Consider the following 26,102-nt stretch of genomic DNA (forward strand, 5'->3'; position numbering starts at 1 on the left):
AATCTGACTCAAGTAAAAGTAAGAGAGAGGGGGGAGAGAGAGAGAGAGAGAGAGAGAAGAGAGAGAGAGAGAGAGAGAGAGAGAGAGAGAGAGAGAGAGAGAGAGAGAGAGAGAGAAGCAGCTGGTGGATTTATTACCAAACCTCGAGATATAGCCAATCATTTTAATGATTATTTTATTGATAAGGTGGAGATGATAAGGAATCAAATGCTGCCAGTGGATGGTAAGCTGTCTGAATCAATAATTAAACAGCATATTATGCATACAAGAAAATGTGAATTTGATTTTATGGATATAAATCTAGAGCAAATGGAAAAGCTTCTCTTGTCCATACAGTGTGACAAACCTTGTGGTCATGATAACTTAGATGGTAAACTGCTCCAGCTGGCAGCCAGAATTGTAGCAAAGCCACTGTGTCATATTTTTTATCTATGTCTAAGTGAGGGTGTTTTTCCTCAAATGTGGAAGATAGCTAAGGTCACTCCACTTCCAAAAAATGCTAAACAGCCTTTAATGGAGCAAATAGTCGACCTATTAGTATCTTGCCAGTTTTAAGCAAAATCATGGAAGGTGTTTTTAAACAGATTCAGCATTACCTCTCAGAAAACAGTATCAATTCTCAATTCCAACATGCATATAAGGAGGGTTATTCTACATGTACAGCTTTAACACAATTAACAGATGACTCAGTGGCTACAACAAATTGACAGGAAGCGAATGGTGGGTACTGTACTACTGGATTTCAGTGCAGCTTTTGACCTCATAGATCACGAGTTGCTGCTCATAAAACTAACTGCATATGGATTCAGAACTGCAGCTGTTAACTGGATAAAAAGCTATCTATGTAACAGACAGCAATGTGTTGTGTTTAATGGTACCCTGTCCAACTTTAAATCCCTACAGTGTGGAATTCCACAGGGAAGCTGCCTGGGGCCCCTCTTCTACGCCATTTTTACAAATGATTTGCCATGGGTATTAGAAAATACATGTATGGTTATGTACGCCGATTGTACAAAAGGCCCAAGGACTGGGCAGACATAAGGACTGTGGGGTGCTGTGCTGCTGTTCTGCTGTTCTGCAGCGGGACGCCTCTCAGTCAGACATAAAGGCTGTGGGGGGCTGCTCTGCTGTTGTGCAGCAGGATGCCTCAGACATGTCTAGACATGTCTGTCGATAGCCAGCATCCATATATACTAGTGGGCTTAGAGATTCCTTCAGTTCATGTGTGCGTCCCTGATCACAAGTAAGTGTTAAATATGTGTATGATGAGGACGCTTAGTTATTGTTGGTGATTTATATGGTTAAGGCCTATACTAATGTTATAATTCTACCAGCTGTTTAGGAAGCAATTTACCAGTATGTTTATAGTGATAATCTAGCCTATTGGGTATAATCTATGTTGTTGAGTATAGTATCTAGTATCTGTTTAGCACAGTTTACCCCTGTAACTAGTATAGGTAAAGCACTGCTTATCCCCATTGGTAGTTCCACTCGTGAGGTTTATGTTACTTGCAGCAACAGTATATTGTATAGTATATAACAGACTGATTAATGAGTACTAGTAACGCTGATGTCTTTGTTTCCTCCCCATTTAGAACCACACACACACACACCCATTCTCACATACTCCCACCGTGTTAATGGGAAAGAAGTAGAAATCGCCTGTGCATCTGTCTGACCATTAATAATAAAACTCATCAAAGAACGTTCCTGCCTCCCGTGTCCTGACTAGACACCCCGTGTTGTTGACTACATTTCCTAACCACCAAGAGCTTCACTACAAATGGTCCTTCGAACCGGATAGAGTCAACGATATGGCAACCAGTCAAGGAGGGATGAGCCTCCCCGCTTCACCATCCGTGCGCCCCAGACGCACCGTGCAGCGCCCGAGATGGCTAGACGATTACCTAGTGGACAGTACACGCCAGCGTGACACAGAGCAGCTGCGCAGGCATGAAGAGGATAAAGCACAGCCCAGTCCCGCTAGAGGCACATCCCCCATGCCACCAATGCAGAATGTGCACGAAACAATAATGCACCAAGTTCTGGAGACTGCACGGCAACAGAGTGAGACGGCTCAGAAGCAAACCGAGCTTTTGGAGCTTGTTCTGCAGCACCATTCCTCCCGATCCTCAGCTCAGTCATCAAGGAGGTCATCACGGCATCAGACTCCAGTTCGCCAACTCCACCCAGAAAGAGTAGGTGAAACGCAGGTCTCCCCTGCCCGTGCACCTCACTACCCCCCAGCCGAGGATCACCCAAGTATAGCTGCAGTGGAGCTTGTTCTGCAGCACCATTCCTCCCGACCCTCAGCTCAGTCGTCAAGGAGGTCATCACGGCAACAAACTCCAGTCCGCCAACTCCACCCAGAAAGAGTAGGCAAACCGCAGTTCTCCCCTGCCCGTGCACCTCACTATTCCCCAGACGAGGATCACCTAAGTATGGCTGCAGAACTAACCGCCCAGCTAGAAGATTTGAGTATCCACGAGCCAGAGTGGACACTTCCCCCACCTCTCAGCCGAGCCACTCACCCCCTCCAACGTGCAATCGAAGTACCCCACGGCCTTCAGGCTTGCAAGCAGGAGAACCAACATAACCAAGACTCCTCTCGTCAGCCCAGCCAGCCCAATAGGCCAACCCAGAACCTGCCGCAATCAGAGGGCCTGGCAAGAAGCGGACCCTCATACTGGCCACCGACCTCCTACCCGAACCCACGAAGCACATCCAATGTGGCTCCGCCTAGCCGCAAGTACGAGGAAAGGAATGAGCCTCAGCAGAGTTACCCGCCACCAACCTGGGCGACACCTCAGGTCATGCAGCAACCCATGCATCAGCACCTGCCTCAGTCTGCACACCAGTCAGCACACCAACCTCCGTATGTGCCCTACCTCGCCTACCAAGGGAACCCAGTCATAGCGACACCATATCCCTCCACAGTATACCAGCATGCACCCCCCAATATAGAAGGTCCAACATTCCCGGACTTTAACAAGGAGGATAGAGCCCAATACGTGGAACTACGCCTTTCCCTCAGTACACTCCTCAATCCTTCTCATTCCGAGCACTACAAGTATGCCATTCTGCTGAAGCATATAAAGGTGCCGCGTGCCCACCGCCTGGTGCTGGCTTACGCAGAGTCAAGTATGCCCTACTCGGAAGCTCTGAGGGCACTGGACGAGCGATACGGACGCCCATACCAGTTTGCTCTGAAGGAGATAGAGGACATGGAACGCTTACCACCCATTCGAGACGATAGAGCCCTCGACGAATTTGCCATCAGAGTGCAGTCGCTGGTCGGGATGCTGAGGTCCCTTCAAGGCGAAGGTCACGAGGAACTCCATTGTGGCTCAAACGTGAAGCGCCTCCTCAACAGGCTTCCCAAACACCAACAAGAGAGGTTCCGTCGTCAACAGTACAGGGAGAACCCAGACAAGACGAAGCTGTCCCTCACCGACTTCGCAGAGTGGCTGAGGGTAGAAGTCAGATGCCTGGACATTGAGCCCTCCCTTCATGCTCACAGTGAGAATGACAGGAGAGACCCCAAGTATCAGCCCAAGATAAAGGTCACTACGGTGATGCATGGTACAGACAACCCCCAAGATCCTCCACCCGAAAGGCCCTCCAAGGTATATCAACCTGTCCAGACCCAAGGGAAGGGAAGGATATACTGCCCCTACTGCGAGTCAGAACACTACCTCAGCCAATGCGAACGCTTCGCTAAGCTGACCAGAGGGGAGATAGTGGACTGGATCAAAGCCAAGAGAAGGTGTTGGAGATGCGGTCGTCCTCACCTAGCCTCTGCCTGCGACCTGAAGAAGCCGTGTCGACTCTGTAAGTCCAAACACCTCTCCGTCCTGCATGAGGTTAACCAGAGAAGTGGGAACGAGCCCACCATCACCTCAACAGCAGAGACTCACTACCTGGATCAGCCAAACGGATACAACCGAGTGCTCCTGAAGATCGTCAGAGTCAACCTGCACTACATGGACAGAGTCTTCAACACCTACGCAGTGCTGGATGATGGCTCAGAGAGAACCATCCTGCTCGCTTCAGCAGCACGCCACCTGGGAATACAGGGCCAAGCGGAAGACTTGACCCTTCGCACTATCCGCCAAGACGTCAAGACCCTGTCAGGCTCACGTGTCTCCTTCGCCATCGCCCCAGTATCCGAACCAAGGAAAAGGTTCCCTATTCAAGGTGCCTTCACCGGTGAACAGCTAGGTCTGTCTCAGTACAGCTACCCAGTCACCCAGCTCCAGGAGAAGTATCGCCATCTGCGAGGCTTGGTGATTCCACCAATCGACGGAGCTCAGCCAACCCTCCTGATTGGATCTGATCACGCCAACCTGATCGTACCGATCGAGCCGGTGCATCTGGGGCCCCATGGTGGCCCTGCGGCAGTCAAGACTAACCTCGGCTGGACACTCCAAGGCCCAGCAAAGTACATGCAGCAACAGCTTCAGACAACACAGTGCTTCTTCACTGCTGCTTCCTCCCCGGCTGCCGAGCTATTCAGCCAGGTCGAACGGCTGTGGCAGCTGGATACACTGCCTTTCAAGAGCGAGAGGTTAGTGAACAGATCCAAACAGGACAAGTACTCAGCGGAGCTGTTGGAGGCCGAGACCACCCGTGTAGAGGTCAACGGAGTGCAGCGGTATGCCACCCCCCTCCTGCGAGTCCAAACCATGCCCAAGCTGCAAGTTCCAAGACCCACAGCGTGCATCTACCTACCAAGAGGAGATCAATAAGCTAGAGATAGCTGGGTACATCACCAAGATTAACCCCAGCCAGGCCGACGCATCTGAAGAGTCATGGTTCCTGCCCCATCACATGGTCAGGCACAACGGCAAAGACCGGATTGTCTTCAACTGCAGTTTCCAGTACGGCGGGCAGAACCTGAACAACTACCTCCTTCCAGGCCCAACACTGGGACCCTCACTCCTTGGTGTCCTCCTGCGATTCAGAGAGCATCGAGTCGCCATAAGTGGGGACATCAAGGGAATGTTCCATCAGGTTCGCCTGTTGGACAGAGACAAGCCCCTACTGAGGTTCCTCTGGAGGAACCTAAAGACAGACGAACCTCCATCAGTGTACCAGTGGGAGGTCCTGCCCTTCGGGACAACATGCAGCCCCTGCTGTGCGACCTTTGCCCTCCAGAAACACGTCATCGAGTCTAGCCAAGAGGACGTTCGCCACAGTGTAGAACAGTGTTTCTATGTGGATAACTGTCTGCAGAGTCTGCCCACCAAAGAAGAGGCAAGCAGCCTCGTGAACAAGCTGAGAGCCCTCCTAGCCACAGGCGGCTTCGAGATCCGCCAGTGGGCCAGCAACCAGCCAGAGGTGATCGGCAACCTGCCCAAAGAGGCCAAGGCAGATAGCAGTGAGAGATGGGTCTCCCAGACCCACGGGGAAGCTCAAGAAATGACACTAGGACTCAGTTGGCACTTCATGGAGGACACGCTCCACTACAGACATCGCCCGGTCTCCCCAAGCCAGACGACTATGAGAAATATCTACAAGATACTAGCAAGCCAGTATGACCCCCTAGGTCGCATCGTGCCCTTCACCACAAGGGCCAAAGTCTTGGTCCAGAAACTATGGGCCAAAGACCGCGACTGGGATGACCCACACTTACCGGCCGATATCCTGCAAGCCTGGACCACATGGGAAGAAGAGCTCCCACAGCTCCCAACAGTCAGCCTCTCCCGGTGCTACTTCCCACCAGACGTCGACGTAAGTGCGCTCACCCTCGAGCTCCACGTCTTCTGTGATGCTTCCGAGTCCGCCTATGGGTCAGTCGCCTACCTGCGTGGCGAAGACCTCCAAGGCCAGGTCCACGTATCCTTCATGCTAGCTCGCTCTAGAGTAGCACCGAAAAAACAACATTCAATACCCCGCCTCGAGCTTTGTGCCGCTCTGACAGGAGCCCAACTTGCCCAACTGATCCAGAGAGAGCTCACTCTTAAGTTGAAAGAGGCGGTGTTGTGGTCCGACTCCACCACAGTGCTTACCTGGATACAGTCCGAGTCATGCCGATACAAGGTGTTCGTCGGGACCCGCGTATCTGAGATACAAGAACTGACCGACCACCGGTCATGGAGGTACGTGGACACAAAGAATAACCCAGCAGACACTATCACCAGAGGAATGACAGTGTCTGACCTAGCCAAGCCAAATCAGTTTAGTCATGGTCCCGCCTTCCTCCAACAACCACGCACAGGTTGGCCACTCAGACCCTCGGTCACAGAAGTTCTGGATGAGACGGAGACAAGGAAGCCTGTGTTCTGTGGCCTCACTTCAACCCTTTCGGCTCCAAAGACCCCAACCACAGAAGACCATTCCACCTTCGAAGACCTCCTTGAGGCCACAAGTAGATCACTGCACGGGGCGGCGTCTCCGTCAAGTGCCCCCAGTGCGGACGACTATGCAGAGGCAGAACTCAGAATCCTTCAGAGAGCACAAGGTGATAGCTTCTCAGAAGAAATCAAGTGCCTACAAACCGGGAAAGTGATTCCACCAAACAGTAGGCTCCTGGCACTTGCCCCAGAGTACGACGTACCTAAAGGCCTTATCCGCGTAGGCGGTAGGTTGCGCCGTTCCACCAGCCTGGAGGAAGACACTGTGCACCCGATCCTGCTAGAACCCAAGCATCCTGTCACTAAGCTCATCATACGACAGTACGACAACAAGCTACTCCATCCTGGAGCCGAGAGGGTCTTTGCTGAACTCCGGCGCAAGTTCTGGATCCTCAGAGGGCGTGAAGCAGTGCGCCGCCATCAGCGATTCTGCCCGGAGTGCCAAAAGTGGAGGGCAAAGCCGTCTATTCCCAAGATGGCAGATCTGCCCCCATGCCGTCTCCGCCTCATGAAGCCTCCATTCTACTCAACAGGAGTGGATTGCTTCGGCCCGTTTCAGGTCAAGCGAGGTCGGGGTACTGAGAAAAGATGGGGAATAGTTTTCAAGTGTATGACCACTAGGTGTGTCCACCTAGACGTGCTACACAACATGGATACCGACTCATTCCTTATGTCGCTCAGAAGGTTTGTGGCACGACGAGGAAACCCCTTCGAACTCCTCTCCGACCGAGGGACCAACTTCCGTGGAGGAGAATCGGAGCTCAGAGCAAGTTTCCAGAACATGGGTAAAGAGCTGCAGACCCAACTGGCAAAGCGCCAGATCCGCTTCCAGTTCAACCCCCCAAATGCACCCCACTTTGGCGGGGCCTGGGAGCGGGAAGTCAAGTCCATCAAGGCTGCACTCTACGTTTCTCTTGGAGCACAGACAGTGACCGAAGAAGTCCTGCGGACAGTACTGACTGAGGTAGAAGGAATCCTCAACTCCAAGCCGCTGGGATATGTGTCGACAGATGTAGCCGACGTGGACGCGGTGACCCCCAACTACCTCCTCATGGGGCGGCCCGACTCCTCACTCCCTCCAGTGGTGTACCCTGAATCCGAAATCCTCAGCCGGAGAAGATGGCGACACAGTCAGGTGTTAGCCGACCAGTTCTGGACCCACTTCCTGCATAACTACTTACCCTCCTTGCAGTCCAGGCAGAAATGGGTGAGGGACACAGAGAACCTCACTGTCGGCACGGTTGTGATGGTGATTGACCAGAGGCTACCTAGAGCACTGTGGCCTGTAGGACGGGTCACGAAGACCATCAGGAGTGCCGACGGGAAGGTGCGGTCTGCAGAGGTGCAGGTGGACGATAGGACCTACACCAGACCAGTGGCCAAGCTTATTGAGTTACCAGCCATCCCAGAGGACGCCCCGACAACAACTCCGGAAGACAGTTGAGCCTTTCCATGAACTAATCCACACCGTGGATTAGGGGGCGGCTGTACAAAAGGCCCAAGGACTGGGCAGACATAAGGACTGTGGGGTGCTGTGCTGCTGTTCTGCTGTTCTGCAGCGGGACGCCTCTCAGTCAGACATAAAGGCTGTGGGGGGCTGCTCTGCTGTTGTGCAGCAGGATGCCTCAGACATGTCTAGACATGTCTGTCGATAGCCAGCATCCATATATACTAGTGGGCTTAGAGATTCCTTCAGTTCATGTGTGCGTCCCTGATCACAAGTAAGTGTTAAATATGTGTATGATGAGGACGCTTAGTTATTGTTGGTGATTTATATGGTTAAGGCCTATACTAATGTTATAATTCTACCAGCTGTTTAGGAAGCAATTTACCAGTATGTTTATAGTGATAATCTAGCCTATTGGGTATAATCTATGTTGTTGAGTATAGTATCTAGTATCTGTTTAGCACAGTTTACCCCTGTAACTAGTATAGGTAAAGCACTGCTTATCCCCATTGGTAGTTCCACTCGTGAGGTTTATGTTACTTGCAGCAACAGTATATTGTATAGTATATAACAGACTGATTAATGAGTACTAGTAACGCTGATGTCTTTGTTTCCTCCCCATTTAGAACCACACACACACACACCCATTCTCACATACTCCCACCGTGTTAATGGGAAAGAAGTAGAAATCGCCTGTGCATCTGTCTGACCATTAATAATAAAACTCATCAAAGAACGTTCCTGCCTCCCGTGTCCTGACTAGACACCCCGTGTTGTTGACTACATTTCCTAACCACCAAGAGCTTCACTACACCGATGATACTACAATGTATGCATCATCAGACAAGACAGAAGAGCTTAATGAAGTCCTTCAGAGAGATTTGAACTTAGTGTCCACTTGGGTGTCTGAAAACAGGCTGAAGTTAAACATCTCAAAAACCAAGAGCCTAATATTGGGATCCAAGCATACTATAAGAAAAGACGTGAAGCTAAGTATATCTTTAGACGGAACAGCTATTGAGCAAGTTAGAGAGGCAAAGCTGTTGGGTGTCACACTTGATGGAACACTCTCATGGTCAACTCACACCAACAATGTGGTTGCCAAAATGAGCAGAGGTATTTCAATTATCAGAAGGTCTAGGTATTTTCTAGCCGATCTGATATTGAAGCAAGTGATACAGTCATTAGTTCTTTCTCACCTTGACTACTGTCCAGCTGTCTGGTCTAATGCCTCAAGACAAGAGCTCAATAAGATCCAGCTCACTCAGAACAGAGCGGCCCGTCTGGCCCTGAACTGCTCAATGAGAAACAGTGTGGAGGGGATGCATACCAAGCTGTCGTGGTTGAAGGTGGAAGACAGACTGGATTGCAGCCTGATCTTGTTCATGAGGAATATATATATCTCAACTGTTTGTATTCACAGCTAACATGTACACATGATCGACATAAGTATAATACTAGGCATGCCTGTAGGTAAACGTTCACACTGCTACTACCAAAAACCAATGCAGCAAAGCAAACTGTGTTATATAGAGCCATGTCATATTGGAATAAACTGCCAGTACATCTTACTCAGATAACCAGTAAGATACGTTTTAAAAATAATTTGAAAAGAGCATTGAGAGAAAAAGAAATTAGTTTACATTAAAGAAAAACACAGATACTGTAGTTTACACTGTAAAGATATGACTGTCTGAGAGTGTAATCCCTTTTATTGTATTTTCTGTGACCTGATACTCTGTTTGTGTACTGTAATGCTATTTGGAAATATTTTTATATTTTTATATGTAGGAATATTGGAATATATTTTTAAATGTATGCTACTATAATGTTATGTATGTATGTACTGTTTTTGTTGTGTGTGGACCCCAGGAAGACTAGTTGTTGCTGCGGTGATGACTAATGGGGATCCGTAATAAAGATAAAGAGAGAGAGAGAGAGAGAGAGAGAGAGGGAGAGGGAGAGGGAGAGGGAGAGGGAGAGGGAGAGGGAGAGAGGGAGAGAGAGAGAGAGAGAGAGAGAGAGAGAGAGAGAGAGAGAGAGAGAGAAAGAAAAGGAAATGTGTGGCTTCCGCCGGCTGAGTGCACCTGTCCAGTCCGTTTGTGTGATGCTCTGATGATTCCTTGTCCTCAGACCGGTCTAAAAACCCGGGCCAAACAGCCCTCTGAATATCACGGTGGAAGAAATAAAAGAAAGGAAGTTAACTTGTTGAAGTAACGCGTCTTTCCAAAAGCACTGCAGGAAAATAAAAGGGCTTTTTATTTAGTGCCGTGGAAGTAGGGGTGTAAAGGTACACGTATCCGTACCGAACCATTTCAGTGTGTACCGTACGGGTCTATACTTTCCGTAGCCGCATTTCTGGCAGACGCTCTCTGATTGGCCACTGTTGCCCAATCGCGCGACGAGCTGTGTCTTTGCCCATTTCCGCGTCGAACAGCCTGCAAACTACCTGGCGTTCTATCACCATGCTCTAAGACAAACTCTAACCTTAACCAACTTCGAAAGAGTGCCTAAGCTTAACCAGTGTAGAAACAGGCGTCGGCCAATCAGAGAGCGTCTTGCCAGAAATGCGGCTACGGAAAGTATAGACGCGTACCGTACCTTACCGAACGGCTGTGTAGTGTACCGAACGAATACAACGGTATGTTAACCACTAACGACCGCCCACCGGGGGGCTGTTTTTTTCACAATCTAATATAATTATTATTATTTATTTTTTTACAAGTCGATTATTAATTTCAATATACAATATTCGTTGACAGCCCTACAAGTACAATTATTTACTGCACACTACATCACCCCTGAGTGGAACATGGAAAGGCAAACTTTCCCCCCCACTGTACCGAAAACCGGTACCAAACCTTGACTTCAAAACCCGAGGTACGTACCGTACCGTGGTTTTTGTGTACCGTTACACCCCTCCATGGAAGTGGTGAAAATATGCTTTGTTGTTCCAGCAACTCACAGAAGGTCATATCGGGTGTTTTTCCGATCGCCTGCTCTAAAGGTGGCCTCTGGAAGAAACCGTAATGACATTAAACCCACAGGGCGCCGGCAGCAGGATTAGAAAAAACATGTTGACATTTCACTTTTCATTGGAATATGTTTGCCTGTAGCCCCATTGGGTGACCTATGTAGGAGTTTGTTACTTTAATAAGCCAATAATTCAAACATAAAAAAGCCATTAAGTGCTTAGAGGCGGTCTTGCCCTCAGCAGTCCTTACCTCCATGTACTCCAACCCTACGCCAGAGCACATGGAATGTCAAAATGGACCTTTATTATAATAAAGTGGACCTTTATTATTATTATTATTATTATTATTATTATTATTATTATTATTATTATTATTATTATTATTATTATTATTATTATTATTATTATTACTACTACTACTACTAATAATAATAATAATAATAATAATTATTATTATTATTATTATTATTATTATTATTATTATTATTATTATTATTATTATTATTATTATTATTATTATTATTATTATTATTATTATATAGATATTATATCAAACCTATTGACATTCCGTTGAAATGTTAATACATAATACAAATTAACATGTAATATGATATATGAGGGTTATCCATGCCCATTAACCTCCAAGGTGGCCCACTTTCTCGTCACTACAAAATGTTTAATGTTGAGGATATTTTGTACCTTTTCCTTGCGTAGGACATCTGAACGGGTGGCAATAGTAAATGGACAGTATTCATATAGTGCTTTACCCAAAACGCTTTACAACGTATATGCCTCACGTTTACACACAGACGAAGACGTTTTGCTTCGTATGATGCCTTACTTATGAAACGCCTCTGGTTATGAGTGTGACTCGCGGCACGCCAAACAGCAGCTTTGATCAGAACAACAACACATTTCAATTTAAAAGGAAACACACACCATCAAAGTTCTCAAATCCTCTCCCACTGCATTGGTCTTCACTGTGACTTTTCAGTGTCAGCCAGTGATAATGACAACGTGTGTCTCACAGAGCCATTAAACTCTCTCTCGTCTCTCACCGCCACACGCCGGGGAGGAGAGGCATGCAGGGCCATTTCAGGCGGTCTGACAATATGATCCTTTAGGAAAATTCGAATGAATATGTAAACCTACCAGAACCAAACCCCCATATAAGCCCGTGGAGAGAATGCTTTAGTATCTGCCTGGTTGCAGATGGATTTGTTTTTTTTAATAGAACAAGGTGGCTTCAATATTAGAAAAATGTGCATATTCAGCAATAAACACTCTCTCTCTCTATCCCCCTCTCTCTCTCTCTCTCTCTCTCTCTCTCTCTCTCTCTCTCCTCCCTCTCTCTCTCTCTCTCTCTCTCACACTGTGGATTAAATGTTGACGGCTCGCTGGTTCTTTTCATGTGGGATTTAACTTAAATCCACAGTTTTTTTTATTTTTTTCAATATAGGTGGCTTTGAATGTACAAACACTGACAAAAAGCTATCTATGCTCTATAATGGGATGGAGGGAAGGAGGGTGGGAGGGAGAGAGAGAGAGGGGGGGGGGGTGGAGAAAGGGAGAGAGAGAGAGACAGACAGCGGAGATGAATTTCCGGATGCCACTCGGCTTCACCCAAGTATGTAATGCAATCATAGCGGTTGTGAAAAACAATATGCCTAATATACCCCATGATGAGCTACTTTACTTTCAAAGAACACGGCGTTCGCTCTGCGATGCCGTCGTCCACCTCATGCACGCGACTGTCAAGTCGAGACGGAGGCTGAGCGCGTTTACTAGACATAGCAGCACCGCTGGGCCTCCGAGGGTAAACACGGCACCGTCAGCCACACGCGTGTGTGTCCTCCTCGTATCCGTGTGCATCCTGTTGGAATAGGTTTTATGCTAATATAAGACTATCCATAAAAGTATCTACACAGTATCTATAATCTACCCTATATCTATCAATTCTACCATATCTATCTATCTATCTATTTATAAATTCCATCTATTGTAAATGACTTGAACAGTGCCTACAATGTACTTATCTACTGTGTTAAAACCGATTCTATGCGAATTGAATGTATGACACTATGTGTGCCTATTTAACCCTTTCACTGCCACACGGCAGCCGGTTAACCCTTTCACTTTGACAATACAGAAGGTTAGCCCTTTACTATCACACAACCGACGGCGATGCTCCATCATTAGCATCATTAGCTCCGCGGAGCTAATGATGCTAATGATGGAGCATCGCCGTCGGTTGTGTGATAGTAAAGGGCTAACCTTCTGTTGTGTGGCAGTGAAAGGGTTAAAAAGTCATACATTCCTGTGGACCTATACAACAGGGAATCTGTGTTCTAATGTTGAGCTCAGTTGTAATCCAACCCTACCTAGCTGACCATTACCTGTTCCCTATTTGGTTTTGTGTCAGTGTTGTTTCTCTGATCCTATTTCTGAAGATGCATTTCCATTGGCTAATAGACGACATAAAAGTCACTTGTTCCTGTACTTTCTGCTCCTGGCAGAACCTAGAATGTCCGCCCGTTGTGTAAATGACCACATTTCAACGTATTGTATACCTGTCTGTAACTATGCTGATTCACTTTGAATAAAACCATTGAAAGATGTTCTACCTTTCATTATTGGATATGATTGACTGTGACAATTTGGATATTGAATATAGTCCGATATACGAGTCAAATTGGGTGAAAAAACCGACTGGATTATTTGACAATTTATAAACGAGGATTATTTCACAATTTGGATGAAATACCTTATACAATTCACACATGCATGTGTTTGTGTGTCCTTGCATCTGTGTGTCCGTCGTTGCGTCGTCTACAGCACCACATGTTCATTACGTGTCTTTATGTACACATGTTCTTTTGTTCATGCATTCTCGTGTACCTGAGGAGGGCCACTGTCCCATCCCCCCAGACACATTTTAACTGCCTTTGTCTTTGACAGATGGCCCGCCTCCGTCCGCCAGGGCTGAAGGCTGCACTGATGTATGAGCCGTCTGATAAATCCGCCATGTCACTCCAGCCTCTGACAGCCATTCATCACGCCTGGCTTTCTCATGTGAAGGACTCAACTCATGCCGGATCCTCCAGTAAAACAAATAGAATGCGAAAGACAATGCTTTTCCCCCCCTTTTTTTCGTTACCCGCTCCACCCCTCTCCTCCCTTTCCTCCTCCTCCTCCCATGTGACTTTCCTGTACTTTGTATCTCTTTGTCATTGGGACTTTGTGTCCCCCTGTCTGAGCATGTGCAGAAGGAGCTATACGGGCCGTCTGAAGGACGAACATGTTCTTAATGAGGCGGCTAATGAGCGCCGTTTTCCTCCCCTTTGTGTGTGTGTGTGACGGTGTGTGTGTGTGTGTGTGTGTGTGTGTGTGTGTGTGCGCGCGCGCGCGCGTGTGTGTGTGTGTATAAATGAATTAGCCAACCGACCATCATTAACCTCTTAAGCCCTAGCCATATTTTCAGAAAATTCATCTAAAAGTACAAAGTAAATGGCAGATTGCTCCACTTCTACATGGCCCATTTAGCATGTTCTTGGTATCTAGGGACATATGTATATTGCCTTAGGGAATGTATTCCCAGTGTCAGAAATATTGTGTCTGTATGCTTGAGTAAATTGTAATGAACCAAAATATCTACCCAGAGAGGGGACTGTACTGTGCCTTTTAGGTCCAGCTCCTTCAGTCTGTCCTGATTTGTAGTCAGAGCCACTCAGTTCTGGAATACCCTACCAAGTGAAATAAGACACTGTGCTACCTACCACACCTTTATAAAAAAACTCAATACCTGGTTATTAAACAAATCAAACATGTAATCACTTTTAATCAGTTCATTGTGTATTTGATTATTGCTTTTATTATTATGTCGGATTATGTTGTAAATACTGTGTTGTACTTTTAATGTTTCTGTTCTAGGTGTATTGTCGGTCTCATAACATCTTGCCAAAAGGACTACAGTTGCGAATTAGAATAGAATATAGAATATCAGGCCTATAAATTACCTTATTATGGTCAAGTCATCTACTGTATGGATTGGGCCAAATCTCCTCTTTCCAATGGCAGAGTTAAATCTGGATTTAGTAGCACCAGGCGCCCGTTACAGGGCAGCTAAGACAGTGAATGAACAGTACAGTTACTTTTGTATAATGTCCATAGCTCCGCCATTTTTCACCGGATTGTGACGCGTTGTTTTTTCTAGATGTTCACAGAAGGGTAAAGAAACAATATACGTTGTATTTTATGGCAATAGCGTTGAGGTTTGTTCGACCCGTGAGATATAAATACTAAAATCACATCCGAAAAATTATGTGAAAAATGGTTGGACTTCCATTGCCGGCAGCTGGTGTGAGCTGGGTAGTGTAGTTTTATGAAATTTCGATGTCCATCGAAAGCCCTGGGTCTCCTCTTTCTTAGGACTTTTATGAGTGCTTCTTCTTCTCACGTCTAAATCGCGGAATGCACAGATATTTTATGAGCTCATATTTCTCTACTAACACTTAAAATCATTGGTAAACAAACGTAGTGCTAAAAATATACACTTTGACTACTGTTTTGATAGGGTTATTTAGGGTATTTACTATTGGCTACATTTGAAAAAGAAACGCAACATTTTACTTAATATGGACTGTATTGATCTATTTATGACGTGAAATAAATCTCGTACAGGTAAAGGGCCGATCGGGCTTCAGAGGTTAACATTGAATATACAGTACATTTTATCCTGTACTGGGCACCTCGTGACTTGTTTCTCCATGTTGTTACTGGAATATTACACTAAGTGCTCATGGGTGGTAATTGTTTGGTACACGCTGGCATTTATAAGGTCACGGATACCATAGGAAGGTCCACACAGTGAGTTTCATATTACCGTGCGGTGGGTGCGATGACAAATAATAATCTTATGAGTCCTCTGTCTGACTGGCTAGCTGTTGCAGTGCTGCCTGCTACAGTAAGTACACGCAAAACGGAAAGACAGCGGACTCAGATGATTCAATCAATGACTCGGTTAGCGGACTCACCGGAAACACTGCGGACTCAGATGATAATTAATATGTATATGTAATCTCGTCGCTGAAAATGAGGGAAACCTCTGTGCCTTTCAAAATAAAGGTTGAATTAATTCTGTTCACTAACTTCACTCCAGTCAGTGAATCTAAGTAATAAGTTAAATATTGCAATAAACAAGTGGTTAAACACACTGGTGTTCGTTATGTGATATATCTTATGCACACGCTATGATGATGATGGTGATGATGATTATTGTGATTATTATCAGTAGTAGTTGTATAGACTAGTAATGCATATTTTATTGTAAGCAAAACAACAACAAACTATAGTTATATTATTATTATAATTGTTAGACAATAGACAAAAATAGGCTTATAGGCTTATATAACCTATATGGGGGGGACTCAGTGACTCAAGTGAACAGGATCACTTTAGTGAGTAACTCAGACTAACCCGAGTCCATAGAACTTGACTTGACTTGACTAAACTAAAATGAACCGGATTTACCACCACTAGTTTATAGTGACTATCACATGCCTGTGATAAAAGAAATAGCTCCTGTACTCTAAAGAAATTAAAGAAAGAGAGAGAAAGAGAGAAAGTGGCCGACTGATAAGAAACAATGACATTTATTCTTTTTTTTCTTCTTCTCTTAGCACAGATTCTTATTTAGTCCATTGTGCCTGTTTATCACAGATAGTACAGTCAATATAAAAATGGCTTTTTAACTTTACACCCAAAGCAACAACGCAATGATTTTTTTTCTCTTCCTTAAAATATGTAGTATGCTATAAATACTGATAAAGTATTTCCACTAAAAGTACTGGAGATTAGCTTGTGATTCTGCGATGAAGAAAATGGCCGTTGGATTTCGACAAGAGAAGTCCTTGGGTAGCTCATGTAGGTCTTATTATAGGCACTTACCGGGGGCATAACAATGCACTTTCCTTCCTTCGACGGGGACCACATCAACTCGGCTCCAACCTTTAAAGTCTCGTTATAATTTTTGTCCCAACGTCCCCCATTTCGTCTCCCAGTCACCATCGCTCTGAGAACTATACGTGGCATAAAACAACAGTTTCTGAAACGTCCTTCCTCGACAGCCATTTTGTCGCTGTGTTGAATTTCAGCAGGTGGAGCTGTGAAGCTGTTATCGTGAGAGCAGAGTCCGCTCTTTTGCCTTAATTCGAGCCTGTTTAAACTGTTCAGGTAATCAAGGAGTTATCACTACACCACCAGAATAGAATATATAACAATATTTCAATGAAAAATCAAGAATCCTTTCTTTAAATAGAAAAAAGGGGGAGGGGGTAAGGGGGTATATGTCATCAAAAGGTTTACACCATAGTCACTGTTATTGTCTATTCTACTAAATCTCTCTTCCCGGTATAGACAGCTGTTATTACTGTATCTCTAACTCGTCTATGGATGTATTTTTTTTCTTCCTTTTTTTATCTTTTTTTTTACAAAGCACAGACGGTATTGCTCGGGACCACACAGGACAGTTCCACAACTCTGAACACACTTAAACAGTCAATAACAAGAGAGTAGACCACCATCATCCTCCTCATCCTCATCATCATCATCTTGTCTTTTCTTTACTCTGTATTTCTGTGCGAATGACCGAGGGGCATGGATGGGGTGGGGGGCGGGGGGGGGTCAAAATATAACTTTCAAGAGTAACCACCCCTTCCCGGCGATGTTAGCGAGAGACGACCGCTTCGGCTGGGGGGGTTGAAACCCGAGGGGAGAGTACACGGTTCGTCTTCCATCCCTCACAACCCGATCCAATGTTAGTTTTGCCAGAAATGTCTGAGTTGGGGCCCCCGAAAAGAAATAAAAGATAAGTACTGCAGTTTTCCCATCCCCCCTCGCCGCCAACAGCCTTGTCCGTTCTCCTTGCAGTTGGTGTGTGTGGTGCTCCGTTGGTTCTTAAAAGGCATTGTCAGATACATTTATGACCGTGGCTTTCACTTCCACTCCGCTCGGTAGTCCTTTACCTGAAGCCCACAGCCTCGTAAAGAAAGGAGAGCGCACGCCGGGAGCCTCGGTCGGCCTCAGCGGAGCTTTGGAGTCGCATTTCCTTAAATCCCCATAAAGGTGGTGGTTCCTCAGAGACACATAAACAAGCAGGCAGGCCACTGAAATCACCGCCAGGAGCACGCCAACGACAGTGATTACTGCCGTGTCCCACTTTTCCGTGTCCTTGGCTGCCAGCTCTAATCCCTTAGTGGTGACATTGACGCATTTGGTGTCGTGCTTGTAGTGGACGCCGCGGACGTCCACACACACTTTGTAGAGAGTGGCCGCGTTGAGACGAGTGAGGTTGTAGACTTTGACGTCGGACGGAACCCTGGCAGTGAAGGCCATGGTCGGATGGTTGGCGTGGGTCGCGGTGTACCATTTAATGTTGGTAGTCAGGCCCCCGTGGGCGCCGCTCCAGGAGACCAGCATGGAGTGGGCCGCCACGGACTGGACACTGACGTTCAGAGAGCCGTTGGCAGCCAGTGGGAAATATCCATTCACCTCCACTGAAACTGACTTGAGGTCGGCGCCGACCAGATTGTGGGCGATGCAGGTGTAGATCCCGGCCTCGCTCTCCGTTATATCATATATGTCAAAGGTACCTTCCGGGTGCATGTAATATTTGTTGGAAACGGTGTTGGGCAGGATCCTGGTGCCAGACGGAGTGATCCAGTAGATGTCCGGTTCTGGTTCGGCAAAGGCCCGACAGTGGAGTGACACAGAGCTCCCGTTCCGCGTTTTAATGTGCGCGGGCATGCTCTCGGGAGAAATGAGCGGCAGACATATCTCCATCATCTCCCTAAAGTGCACCTGTCGGACGTGCTGGCCCTCGTACTCCGGGGGCTCCACGCAGTACAGCGAATCAGGCTCCATGAAGCGGATGTTTGTCTTGTTCATGTTCATCCAGCGCACCACACAGTCGCAGCGAATGGGGTTGCTGTGCATGCTAACCTCCTTGAGATTTGGGAGGGACTCGACAGTAATCCTGTGGAGCGCGCTGAGGGCGTTCCCATTCAGCATGAGAGTCTCCAGCCTGGGCAGTTTGTAGAAAGCGTTGGGGTGGATGTAGGATAGTTTAGGGTTGTTTGTGGCTTCTATCTTGGTCAGTTCGGGGAGGTTATTGAGGGCGAAGCTGTCAATGGAAACCAGTTCTGGCATGCTATTAATCCCCAGTTCTTTCAAGTGGAGCATGTCCACAAAGTCACCTCTCTGTATCCTCCTAATGGGGTTTTTATTTAGATCCAAAAACTTCAGGTTCTTTAGGGTTCGAAGGGCTGAGTGAGGCACCTCAGGGAAAATGTTATCATAGAAGGAGATGCTCTCTAGGTTATCGAGACCAGCCAGGGCATCCTCGGGTAGCTGCGACAGGTTCATCCTGGTTAACACAAGACTTCGGAGGTTACCAAGAGGTTTGAAGTTCATATCCTCAATTGAGATCACTGGATTCTCACCAATCATGAGGATCTCCAGACTGGGAATGGCTTCAAACCACTCTTTGTTGATGACCTTGAGCTTGTTGGAGTTGAGGTGGAGTCGGAGGAGATTGTGGAGACCCTGGAAGGCCATGGGGGAGATGGAGGAGATGAGGTTGTGATTTATGTAGAGCTCCTGAAGGCTTGCCAGCTCGGCCAGACAGCTGTCAGGCAGCTCCCGTATCCAGTTCTCCTCCAGGTGGAGGGACAGAAGCTGAGGGAGGCGCCCCAGGTGGACGTCACTGATGGAGGATAAGTTGTTTTGTGATAAGTCGATTTCCGTGATGTTGGCCAGGTAATCCAAGGGCTCGTCGATCTTGGCGACATTGTTGGTCTGTAACAATAGCACTTGTGTGTCCGCGGGTAATCTCCCTGGCAGACGAAAGAGTCCCAAGTCATTACAGTCAACAGTAGGAGCCTCCATGTACACCGAGCTGGGAGAGAACCAGGGTCTAATCTCACACACGCAGAGCTGAGGGCAATCAAGCCTCTCCTCAGCAGCCAGAACAAAAGAGGCCACGGCCAGGCCCACGAAGAAACGATCCAAGAATGACACGTCCTTCATATTGGCCCGATTCCCTCCAGTAAGTAATTGGTCCTTGTAGATTAAGTGGTCTGAGCTGTTAACTTCACAAATAATGAATCATTTGTTGCAACTGCTGAGGCGATTGACTCACCGCCTAGCACCACCACCGCCACCAGTGGTGGGACCCCTGGGGGTTCTGTCTTGCTGTCGTAGAAGTCCTTGGATGTAATGACCAATCACTCCCTGCCGGAGTCAGGGTTAAGGGCCAAGGCTGGAGCCAGGCAGACCCGGAGTAGAGAAGGGAAACGAGGATGGAGAGAAAAAATAAATGAAAAGAAAATGATGACCAGACAGTACAGTATATCTCGGAGAGTTATAGTCCAGCTAAGCACATTTATGGGCATCCATGAGCAATCTGTGCTCCCTTTTTAGAGAACGATGTCATTCGTCGGCGCTACTGGCTTCCAGCGTCTGCAAACCGGTCCATTCCCACCTGTATAAAGAGAAACAGGGAGAGAGAGAGAGAGAGAGAGACAGAGAGAGAGAGAGAGGGGGGGAGAGAGAGAAGGCAGTGTGTGAGTAAGGACGCGGTAATGTAGTCGTCCGGTAATGTAATGTAATAAGAGGAGGGCTTTAGACACACTGACATTTGTTAACGCAGACGGTGTTGCATGTTGACATTTATATCGCGGTGCCTTCAAGACACAACTGCATGGATTTATATCTGCTTGACCTTCTATACTTCATTCCAGGGAACATATCTGTGTCTCCCCCATATGATATGGCATTCAAGACTGACATTAGCACATGCTGTGAGTGTATTACGAGTTAAATAGAAGTCTTTATTAAAATTCTTAAATGGCAGACTTCACGGGGCTTAACTATTAGCCTCCAGGGCCAGCAGCTGCGAGACATTAGAATGTGTCGGTCGCCATGGCAACATGAAAAAAGAGAGTGGGAGAACAATATAACGATCCACCGTCCGTGAGACACTTGGGGCTTGTGTGCACAAAGAGAGCGTTTGCAACAGATGCAGCGTGCACCTGTTTGTTAGGGGGAGGGAAACACATGACATAACAAACATTAGGATGAAAATGGATGCATTGACATAATTAGTTGTCGTGTAATCAGCTAAATGTGAATGGTAATAGCTTAGCATTTAGATTTTGTCATGTCATGTGTGTCATTAGCAAGACCTCATCTATTAGGTAAACCGGGTTAAGAGCCATTTCTTTTCTTTTTTTAAAGGATGTACATTGATTTTTTCGTAATACCACGGCACGGGTGAATACCCGATTCTGATTGGCCGGAGGGGTGTTGGTTATTTTTCTATAGACTGCACGGCTAACCGTTTAATGGACACGTAGTTTGGCTCAGGATTAATCACCCTTCTAAATGCATCCGCTACCCAACCTTCACTCCGTAATCCCTTCACTTATCATGGCACACGGCGTCCACATCCGACTGTAACTATTCCCAAGCGCCAGTTTAGCTCAAATCCCCATCCTTTTAATTTGCTTACATGTCGTGGCCTCACACAGCACCAACTATGGATCTCGCTGCATAAATATGCAGCAGCATACAGTAGTAGTACATACAAATTTTTTTTTATGAATGACGATATTTGAGGGTATTTTGAATAGTAGGGACTTTCATTCATCATTTTCGTATTTGTGCCTGTTTTACAAAGAATATATAAAAGTTCCATACTCTTTTTACAGAGTGGACCCTGTCAGTAACAGTGATGATGACGGGAGCAAACGTTCAACGTCAACAGTATGGTGTCTCTGTGGCAAGGTTTACAACAATGTTGGATGTGCTTCATCTCGCTATTGAGCCGAATGCACTCTCTGGCATTGGAGCGCTTACATCAAACACCATGAATTGTTTTGAACTGCTGTGTTTTATGCACGTATAATTATTCTGCAATTACGCACGCAGTATTATTCTTTTGGGTGATTATTGTTTTTCCAAGATGGAGCTAGCAAAGCATGTGGAGAGGCAATGTATTTGGATTTGCATAATCCCTTCATATCAGGGCACATCCCATCTTCCCAATTCAACTCGTGACTTGAGGCTACAACTGATCGCGCATATTTAATGTGAAAAAAGGTTATTGGGGGGACAATGCAATGTCTGCCTAGCCAAGCCAGCCTTTTTGTCAGTCTGTCATGTCATGTCTGCCCGATCATATTCACTGTTTGTTAACCATAGGCAAACTTATTGGCAGAAATGCTTACTAGCATGAAGTTAGTTTTCTGGGTCATTGTCAGGTCGAGTGACAGGTGGTTGTCAAGCAGTTGCTAAGGTGGCACAGAGGGACTATAATGAAAGTCAGCAGTGAGCAAAACATATAGTAAATAACATTTCTTTATATTTTAATGTTGAAAATATGAATACATGGCATGTATTTTTTGTCTTTGGCAAGCAGCCATGGCCTGTGGTGATTTGACTTTGTACACATTAGTAAGGCAGCACCCATGGTGATTTTCCGGACATATGGGCACATTTTCTGGTTCAGAGCTGTTACCGTTGCATGAAATGAAGCTCATTTTCTGACAAAAGCTCATACATTATGCATCCCCTCAACGTCCAATTCACTGTCAGTGGAGCAGCTTCTGGTTTGGGCTCTGAATAACTACATTGACACAACGACTACATTCTCTGGTTTACAGAGATCTGTGTTAGTAGCACAACTATCAGACCTGAACAAGAGATTGAAGCTAAAGAGATGGCAGTTCCTATCTACACCGCTAGAGGGGGCAGTCCCTATCTACACAGGTAGAGGGGGCAGTCCCTATCTACACAGGTAGAGGGGGCAGTTCCTATCTACACCACTAGAGGGGGCAGTTCATATCTACACAAGTAGAGGGAGCAGTTCCTATCTACACAGCTAGAGGGGGCAGTTCCTATCTACACAGCTAGAGGGGGCAGTTAATATCTACACAGCTAGAGGGGGCAGTCCCTATCTACAAGGGTAGAGGGGGCAGTTCCTATCTACACCACTAGAGGGGGCAGTTCATATCTACACAGGTAGAGGGAGCAGTTCCTATCTACACAGCTAGAGGGGGCAGTTCCTATCTACACAGCTAGAGGGGGTAGGTCCCATCTACATGGTACGGCTGATGCGTTCCCACAACTACCGCCACCCTTTGATTTCTCCAGCGTCTTTAACACTAAACAGTAGGGCTGTCACAATTCGCCAACCGCGTCGACGTAATCGATGATGAAATGTTGTCGATTTGCATATTCATGATTGACGCATCGTATTGTTGTTACTTGTATGTCTTTTGTGGTGGAAATGGCAGACGTTCAAAGTCATAACATGCACAACATTCAATCTAACTAGTGCCCAATGAATCACATTCTAAATGTAAATAACCTCTCTTAAACCACTATTCGTGATTCCTCCTAGAGCCAGGACTCGACAGTGCGTGTTTCACTTGCATTTGATAACTTACGTGTTTCAAGTCAACTCCAGCTGGAAGGGAGGGGCTGAGCGCGATACCCCCACCTTACATTTTAGAAGCTATGACATCTAGCTCTTCAGCCCTGCGTCCTACAGCCTGTGACAACTCCTATCGTGAGTCGCGCTGTTTTTTTTTTTTATTTATTTATTTGTCTTTTTCCCCCTCCATTTTCCTCCGATTTTCTCCCATCCCAATGTTAGTCGTATGCCAATTCCCAGTCCCTTCCTGATCGCTGCGCACTTACCCCCCACAGTCAGATCATCTGGGAGAGTGGAGGCTACCACGTGCTTCCTCCGACACACGTCCAGCCAATCACCGCTTCTTTTCACCTGGCAGCGCGGATTCTCATTAAGAGGGCGTAGCGTGTGGGAGGACCACACTATCCCCCTCACGTCCAATCCGCGCTTAGCAGGCGCCCGACCGAACTGTAGGAGTCGCTGTTTACAACGACCCGGACCCACCCCGCCAGCTTCTCCCACCCTCTGATACAGCCAATTGTATCAGTGCAGACGGCCAGCCAAGCTGGTGACAACCCCGGAGCTGTGAGCTGGATTCGAACAGGCGAATCGAGCTCACAGCTCCGGGGCTGGTGACAAACGCAATCTCCGCTCGGCCACCTAACCGCCCCTAGAGTCGCGCTGTTTCTATGTAAACTCTGTGAGCAACGGGTCCAATAAATGCGTCTAACACGCTTTACATCCTGGCCATACCTGTATGCCCACACGTCGCGGTAAAAAACCTTAACTAATGTTAGCTGCTAACTAAGCTAAGCTTAGTTAGAAAGAGTTATAATACTGAGGAAAGGGGGAGGGGGGATGAGCCCATCTCTATCCCTCTCTCTCTGTACGTCCAATGATTTGAAGTAGCATTACACTATAAAAACAAACTGGATAGTTGATGATAATAAATATTTCACGTCCCATTTACTATAAGCTACTCTTTTTGACAAGGATTAGGCTAATTAGGTTTAACAATCCTGATTCCTGAGCCTATTTTATTCACAAGGAAGATATTGATTTAAATATGTATATAGACTATATAAAATAAATTAATAATACATTTTAATTGTATCTCATGTGCTGGCACAAACACTACCATAGTGTGGAGTGGAGAGATAACACACAATATAATAATTCATGGAGATATACTAAAAAGCTATTTATAATTTTTGGCTGGTAAAATAATTCTCTGACTGGTAGTTTTTTAAATATAAAGCTAAAAAGTTAATTTTGTTCCCTGTTTTTCAACATGTATCTACAGGAATGGATACATTGTATGTAATGATAAACAATGTCATAGTAACGGGTGGGTATTATATTATTTCAAGATAATAAAGTAGTTATAATGAGTCAATAGATAAAAAGCAGTAATGGCGTAAAAAAAGACACCTACCCATGTGACCTGAGGATACTAGTAAAACATTTTGAAATATTAAATTGCAAATAGAATCAATTGTTGTTGATCTCTGGTAAGATTAATGGATAACAAAATAAATATGAGTGACAGCCCTACGAAACAGCCTCTGTGGCTAGCGGAGAGGCTTGCGGCGATGTGTCTGTACCACACTCCGTAAGTGGGAGCCAAACTGGTCAAACTAGATGTGGTGACCGAGAGGAGGACGAGGAAAAAGCTGGATGCTACTGGAAAACCCCTCCCATCTGCATATTTAGACCACTATCAGTTGATCGCCTGTGCCCTACTGATTACATAATTATTATTATTTTTTTTTACTTCGCTTTGAAATATTATAGTGAAATATTTTGCACTGTTTCGATTTATCTTGTTGAAAATCCTCCAACAGGCTCTTTTTTGTAAGTTGAATGGTTTGCACACCCCTATGACAGAGCATACATGGTACATCCCACCAGCTGACTGAGGCCTGCGCAGTTCACAGCCAGGTAAATCACACAGTGCTCACAGAGGCGCCACGTAACGTTTCTTTTTAATTGTGACGATTTGACATGGAGGAGGACAATCACAATGGATATCAGAAAGTTATTCGCCATAGGCAGAGATAAAGCGTTGCAGAGTAAAAATGAGAGAGGTAAGAGAGTTGTAAGGCGGTCAAGACCCGCATGAATTTGAAGAATCTCCCATCCCTTAACCGCAACGTTACCGGAGGAATTAGCTGCTAGATAACGATAGCTACTGACCGCGTGAATACTTTCGGCAGCCAACATGCCCTTCCGCGTTGCTCTGATTGGCCGCAACGCGCTTCTTGAGATTCAATGGTGGTTGGGACACTGAACTTAATGCATTACTGCCACTTAGATGAAAGTGTTATGGTGATTCATTATACAGTAGGATAAACCGGGAGCCATTAGGTGGCAGTGTACACAAGACAAGATCACCACTATACTCATTGTAGATCATCAAGACTCAAATGAAGGTGGTGGTGAAGGTTTTCCCACATAGGACAATAGAAATAGCTGCCAGAAGGTTTAGTCTATAAAAGACTAATTACACTTCTGTGATAGACTAATTGCAAATATGTTTTTACAATCTTGACACTAGAGCATATAATGTAATCTGAAAGGGGATATATTTTAGTCCTTTTCTAAAATATTAGTTAATATAGGTCTTTGAGGTCCCTTAGACATGTATTTTAACCACTTAAGTCCTAGCCATCTTTTCAGAAAATTTGCCTAAAAGTGCATACTCAAGTAAATGGAAGATTGCTCTACTTCTATTAGCATGTTCTTGGTATCTAGGGACATCTATGGATCTCGGGGAATGTATTCACAGTGTCAAACATATTGTGTCTGTTACTAGGCTTGAGTAAATTGTAATGAACCAAAGGAGAATATAAA

General features: G+C 46.0%; 1 protein-coding gene across 1 annotated transcript; it reads right to left on the reverse strand.

Annotated features, from left to right (window-relative positions):
- Positions 1–17,731: 17,731 nt before the first annotated feature.
- Positions 17,732–19,861, reverse strand: lrrn3b (leucine rich repeat neuronal 3b; the record flags this gene model as incomplete). Its single annotated transcript, XM_084330031.1, has 1 exon — positions 17,732–19,861. One exon carries the CDS (start codon positions 19,859–19,861, stop codon positions 17,732–17,734), a length of 2,130 nt encoding a protein of 709 aa, XP_084186157.1.
- Positions 19,862–26,102: the final 6,241 nt, after the last annotated feature.

The sequence above is a fragment of the Notolepis coatsorum genome (genome assembly GCF_963971535.1).
Source record: "Notolepis coatsorum genome assembly, chromosome: 15".
NCBI lineage: Eukaryota > Metazoa > Chordata > Actinopteri > Aulopiformes > Paralepididae > Notolepis > Notolepis coatsorum.